Source organism: Prosopis cineraria, unplaced genomic scaffold (genome assembly GCF_029017545.1).
Source record: "Prosopis cineraria cultivar Desert tree isolate PC_DT_omini unplaced genomic scaffold, ASM2901754v1 PC5, whole genome shotgun sequence".
Lineage (NCBI taxonomy): Eukaryota > Viridiplantae > Streptophyta > Magnoliopsida > Fabales > Fabaceae > Prosopis > Prosopis cineraria.
The window spans coordinates 1577288-1583843 of record NW_026555336.1 but is presented as its reverse complement, the minus strand read 5'-3'; the positions used below and the strand labels follow the sequence as shown (position 1 = coordinate 1583843).

The 6556-nt window shown below is 35.1% G+C and overlaps 2 protein-coding genes across 2 annotated transcripts; one reads left to right on the top strand and one right to left on the bottom strand.

The window, feature by feature from the left end:
- The first annotated feature begins 373 nt into the window (after nt 1–373).
- LOC129311455 (uncharacterized) lies at nt 374–3270 on the top strand. The gene is made up of 5 exons (XM_054953785.1): nt 374–457; nt 576–638; nt 1028–1130; nt 1609–1879; nt 3162–3270. The coding sequence occupies exons 1-5, from the start codon at nt 374–376 to the stop codon at nt 3247–3249; spliced, it is 609 nt and encodes a 202-aa protein (XP_054809760.1). The 3' UTR covers nt 3250–3270.
- A 385-nt stretch (nt 3271–3655) lies between these two features.
- LOC129311056 (pentatricopeptide repeat-containing protein At5g66520) lies at nt 3656–5639 on the bottom strand. Its single transcript, XM_054953018.1, has one exon. The coding sequence runs from the start codon at nt 5549–5551 to the stop codon at nt 3947–3949; it is 1605 nt and encodes a 534-aa protein (XP_054808993.1). The 5' UTR covers nt 5552–5639; the 3' UTR covers nt 3656–3946.
- Nucleotides 5640–6556: the final 917 nt, after the last annotated feature.

The following is a 6556-nucleotide window of genomic DNA, read 5'->3' as shown; positions in this document are numbered from 1 at the left end:
GTTTTAGTTAGCAGCAGTAAATCATATTGCACATGCCCATTCTTTTAAATTGCCTTTTAATACATCTAATTAAGTCATAGATGGAGGAGGTTAACATTTATATTGCATTAGAAAAAAGTTAGTGGAACATGGTTACATTGTTATGCTTCCTTCTTTTCTAAGAACAAAGGCTTCGTGTTTTGGCAACTTTTGTATCATGTGAGTTGTGCAGAATCCTCACCATATAGTGTTGTTTTTCATGTCATTAGCAAACAAGGTAACATACCCTTCCCCTCCCTTGAACCTAATACACCCTCAAACTCAGACGAAGATAGTACTATATATTTTGTATCAGAAAAAAGGGAAGCTTAGATAGATGGGGGAGGAGTTCTGAATGAAGAGAGAACTGGAAGCTGCAATCCTTGACAAAGCTGGCGAAGTGATATCAACTATGAAGAGCTCTAAGCATGTTGATCAAGTCATTTGTGTGCTTCACTCCATAGCTATCTTTCTCTTCCATATCGGCACTTCTCTTATTTCAGGTTAGTCCTGGGCATAATTTCTCATTATTTCAGTGTTCCCCTGTTCTCTTGCAGGGTTCAGCAGTTGATTGTTGCTCAGCATTTAGCCGCAATATTCTGGATTTTAGTCCTATAATGGTTGCGTTTTCATTGAAGAGAATGAAACTCGAATGAAATGTTATTGGAAAGTGAAGGATCAAACAAAATCATTTTGGCTATTTTTCATTGCTCCCAAAATGAATATGAAGGTTTTATCCAAATACATTCTTTAATATTTTTTGCTCTTGTTATTGTATTGCTGATACATTAATTTGGGGAAATACTAATATTTGGGTATCTGGAACTTGGTAGGTAGTATTGATGAGTTATTGGGATCAGGTTTTTGTCATTAACAACAACAACAAGTCTTATCCCACTAGGTTTTTTGTCATTAATCTCTTCAAAATTTTGAAATGCTGTACTGATGGCTTTAATCACATTTTCTTCAATTAAATAATTTTTTTTATTTTTTGTTGTGGCATAATTAGGTTGTAGCAATCGAAGTTCATTTGGCAGAAGAGCAGGCTGACTGGTGGCAGGCATTTTACCAAGGGATTGCTTTTCCAACATTTGCTCGGTGCTTCTTACTTGGTAATGCTTTTTAAAATCATTTATTCTATCACGCACTTGCACATTAGGAACCATTCCTATGATGCATGTTTTAATTGTTGGGGTTTCTTTTGCAAGTTTTGAATTTCTGATTTCCACATAAGGGCATGTCTTTGGATTGGCGTGGCCAAGAATTTAATTGATGATTCTATCTTTGTAGGATCCATTCCTATGTTATGTGTGCCCTGTTGTTCTTCTTCTTCTTTTCCAGCAAAAGAATATCAGCATTTTGCTTGTCCTGTTTTTCTCATATAAGATGCAATTACCTGCAGATGTTGCCCCCAGCTGGCTGGCTTGTTTTCCCTTCTCTGCAAAGAAGCATGTTTACGATGTCTCCTTTGTTCACGCAACTTTATTTTGTGTTGTTATATTGCCGTTAATGTTGTGAATTGCAGTTGCGTCTGGACTGGTTGTTAAGAGTCAGCAAAGTTGTTTCCTGATTGATTCTCTTTTCTTGTAGATATGTTATCAAGTGAAGTAACATCCCAAGTTCTATGTCATGCACAGCGTTGCTTACCAAGTAATGATTCACTTACTGAGGAATTGCTCGAGTCAAACCCAAATTCTGTCTTCTGGTTGAGAATGATGGAGGCAATTAGAGATCCCTATGCAGTGGAAAGAATCTCTGAGCAAATTTTGCATCAGCTAACTTCTCGTCATGCAGATGATACCCCAACCTATTGGGCTCCGTGGTTGTTCCATCGCACTGTTAAGCATCAGGCTTCTGTCAGGTTAGCGGATATGTGTTACTCTTTTCCGTTTATCCTGCTTGGCTTATTTTCTGGTTGGAGAATATTTCTCTTTTGGCCTTTTTTTTTTTTTAATTAATACTGACTTGCTTGAATGTGTGGCCTTGCCTGTCTGCCTGAGAGTCTGAATCTGATGCCAGGTTAAGAGAGAGAAAACTGAAGGAAGAATGATTTTTTTTTTTCTTCTTTGGTTTTTGTTTTTGAAAGAAGATAAATAAATCTTGGATCAAGAGAAAAGTAAATAGGAAAGATGAGAATCATCCTGTTGTGACTACTGCATGATTATATGCTTCTTTAAGGACCTCTTGCCCTTCGTTGTCATGTCACGTTTTTCATATTATTTAAATTAGAGCTGATAATTTAAGTGAGACAAGCTTATTTAAGTATGACTCAACCTAAATAAGCCCCAACTCAATAAGTCCAACCTTCTTAAATTGCTCGAATAGTCAAGTTTGGCTTGAATTTCTTTAGGTTTCGGACCTATCCAAATGTCCAAATTATTAATTGTTTTAATTTTTAAAATTAATTTTTATTTGTTTTTTAATTTAAATTAAAATTTTTTTTATAAAAAATATAAAATATATTTTTGGAATACTTAAAACAATAAAGAAGACTCAACACTTTTTTTAATAAATATGTTGATCTTAAAATTTTAAAATCAATATTAAAATAAATTTTAAATATTATTTTGAGATATTTTATAACTTAAAAATAATAAAAATATGGCAATATAAATATTTTATTTTTTAAAAAAATTTCTATAACAATATATTCAAATATATGATATCTTAGTATAAAATGACTTAAAAGTTAAATAATTCATTAATATTTAATATATTTTTTAAAATAAATTTTTGGGTGTTCGAGCGAAATTCAAACCCAACTTGGCTTGGCTCTAATTTGTTCGAGCCCGATATTGATTTGATATTAACTTCATTTTTTTCAATGAGGGGCAATATTGTCATTTTTTAAGGAATTTAATATTAAGTAAGTACCTTTGACTCATAGTGACATATCAAAATTCAAAAATTAGTAAGCTTTCTTTTTTAATAAGTTTGTTCCAGAGGTCTTCAGTGAAATTTTCCTTTCAAATAACTTTCTTCTCTTATAGCTAGTTTCTTTGACGCTTTTATTGATGGCAACCCAAGAATGCCAATAGATTGTGTAATGCAACATCCATTATTGTCACTGTAAATGAGAGGTTATGAACCAATGCACAATACTACATGTCAATTAATTAGTAGACCAAATGTTGCAATATCAGAAACAGCAGAGGAGCTATAATAAAGTTCAATGATCATTGGTTATTTAATAAGGGCATGGGCTTAATCAAGATCGCAGTAATTATGTAATTTGACTGAGAACTTCTTCAACAATGATAACCAAAGGAAATCTGAGATGCCTCTGTGGATTACTACAGCCAGCAACTGTTCCACTGGTAAGTGATGATGCTAGTGCAGTGGGCCATTTTCCGAATCTCTATATTACGACCATGAATTTACTTATACTCAAGTACTTTTTATACATTAACATGGTTTTGAGTTTATTTGACCGGTAAGATGGTTTGCTTTAGAGAACATGCAGATGAACATTATATCTCTCTTTATCTGCTTGTTCGTATTGCCTCTTTTTTTATGCTTATGATGTTGTATATTTACATATAGGGGTGAGCTTGATCTTCTAGTAAGTAGGGGTTGTATATACCTTCAGTTTGGAATTTAGGTGACCCAAGAGAACTATAATGTATGGTACAGAGTTTGGGTATAATATTGTGGCCGGGAAATTTGAAGAATCTTTGGGAAAACTGAATTTACATAATCATGAGCTGTGCATGGATAGACTGATGAACATTTTGTGAAGATAATTTGCTGAGAGAAGATATAATAGAGAAACACTTTCCAAGTACTGCTGTGAATTTTGCGATTGGAATTGCAATTCCAGTGACCATTTTACGTATTGAGATCCTTTTCTTCAAAAATTAGAATCTTGAGATGCATCTAGAGGTGAAAACATCAACCTCTTGAGAAATAGAGCTCCACACAGATCCTCTTATATTAACAAATTCTCTTCTTCCCCAAGTCTATTTGCAATTATCTCCCACATGTCATCATAAATCTCTTTGATATGGCATGATCCACCCCCAGCAAAGAACTCATGCACAACTCCATTAAGGGTGACGGTACTACATCCTGGATGATTTTGAAGACCTCTTTCTTTGATCTCTCTTCTTATTTGAACTGCTTGGTCCCATTCTCCAGCTGCAGAATGAATGTTTGCCAAATGAATATATCTCCCCTCATGATCTGGGTCCACTTCAATCAGAATTTTCCCAATCTCTTTGCCAAGCTCAAGATTTCTGTGCATATTGCAAGCAATGATCAATGCTCCCCATACTGCAGCATTTGGTTTTATGGGCATTGAATCTATAAACTCCTTTGCTTCCTTCAACCACCCTGCTCGACCCAGAAGGTCCACCATGCATCCATAATGCTCTATACTAGGCTTCATTTTATAAAGAGAACTTATGCTCTCAAACAGTGACATTCCTTCTTCAACTAAACCTGCATGACTACAAGCAGTCAGAATTGCAGTGAAAGTCATTGAAGTTGGCTTGATTCCTGTTTTCTGCATCTGAATAAACCAATCAAGAGCTTCTCTTCCCTTTCCGTGGACCGCAAAGCCGCCGATTAAAGCTGTCCATGCACAGACACATTTCTTCTCCAATCTTCTAAACACTTCTTTGGCTTTTTCCAGTTCACCACACTTGACATACATGTCCACAAGCACACAACCCAAAATTGGATCTTCTTTTATTCCATTTTTAAGAATGTAGGCGTGAATCCACATACCTTGGTACAATGCTCCCAGACCTGCACATGCTGAAAGAGAACAACTCATAGTCACACTATCAGGTTTGATTTCTGAAATCATCATTTCATGAAAAAGTGACAGGGCTTTCTTGTTCAGACCCACCTTGACAAACCCACCAATCATGGTGGTCCAAGAGATTACATTTTTCGCTGGCATGGCTTGAAAAATCTCGTTGGCCATGCCTATGTTTCCGAATTTGATGTAACCATCAATCATTGTATTCCAAGAAACCATATCTGGTTGGGGAAGCCGATCAAACAGGCGGCGTGCATATTCAATGCTGCCGAAATTCACATAAACATGAATGAGGGAGTTTGTGGCATAAACCTCTGAACCAAAACCTGTTTTGATTATGTGAGCATGAACTTGTTTGGTTTCTTCAAGAGCTGAGAGAGCAGAACATGCTTTGAGAAGGAAAGGGAAAGTGTGAGCATTGCAAGTGACTGAATGGTGAAGCATTTGTTGGTAGAGAAGCAGGGCTGCTTCTGGGAAATTACTGTTTGAGTATGCTCTGATCATGGTGTTCCACATGACAATGTTAGGGGAGCTTATTCCGTGGAAAACCATACGAGCATAAGCTAAGTTCCCATATTCCAAAGATGTGCATGAAGCTAAGAGCTTGCTCACTGCAATCTGGTGCATATAGCTGCCATTTTTCAGAACTTGGGCATGAATCTGCTTTAGTTCTTTCATGTTTGAGCATCTCTCGAGCAGATTCAGGGTCTCCTCCACATGGCTTTGCAGTAGGGGTTGGCTTGACAGTGTTAGAAGCATGCTTATCATTAAGCATAAAGAAATCAGAATCAAAGTATAATGAATTGAAGAAAATAGAAACGCGTTGAGAAAGGTTCAGAAGGCAACGAGACGTTTTGTATTTATGGCTCTTGTTACTTGCACGTGTCCGGATAAGACACTCGTACATAGTACAAACAATGGCGTTTATCTTTGTATCCTCGTTCATCGGCGGAAAAAAAGAATCCTCGTTACAAGAAAACAGACCCCCCAAAAAAAAAAATGCAGCGACAATTTTAAATTAAAAATACTTATTCTAAAAAAATCTAACATATGAAACTATTTCCTTAGAAACTATAAACGTATTATCCACAGATAAAACAGTTTTAAATATTAGGCTCTCTCTCCCTCTCTAAAAGTGATGAATGATCAGTCTAATATTATATTACTCACGTGCATACATGTAGATGTAAGGTTTGGAATCAGAATCTCATGCTCGCAGAGAGGTAATGTTGTCACAGAAATAATTAACCATTACTAGATTGCTTGGCCTTTTTAGTTCCAAGCTCTCAGCAAATTGTTGAACTAACCTTTAGAAAATATATTTTTATAAGAATATATTAGTCAATTAATTACTGTTAGCCAAAAAAATGATTATTTTTGTCCTTGAAAATAATTATAATTTTTAAGGTTTTTTCACGATAAATGTTGACCTATCTAGGTTCACTACTAACTTTTTTTTTTTGTTTTAATTTGATTCTCCGCCGCAGATTTACAACTTGGATTTACATGAAATCAAGCACATCAACCTCAACTATACGACACGAATAAAATAGTTTATAAAATTACTTATTTCACTTGCTAGAATAGTTAATAATCTTTGTCATAAAATATTTTTGAAAGAATTACATACAGATTTCACTCAAAAGAATTAATTATTTCCAAATCTATTGACAATTGAGCTTAAAAGAATGATATTTTCTTGAGTGACAACTTAGAATAATTCTTTTCTATTATACTGTTTCCAACAGTCGCATAGTGATCTTGGGAACCATG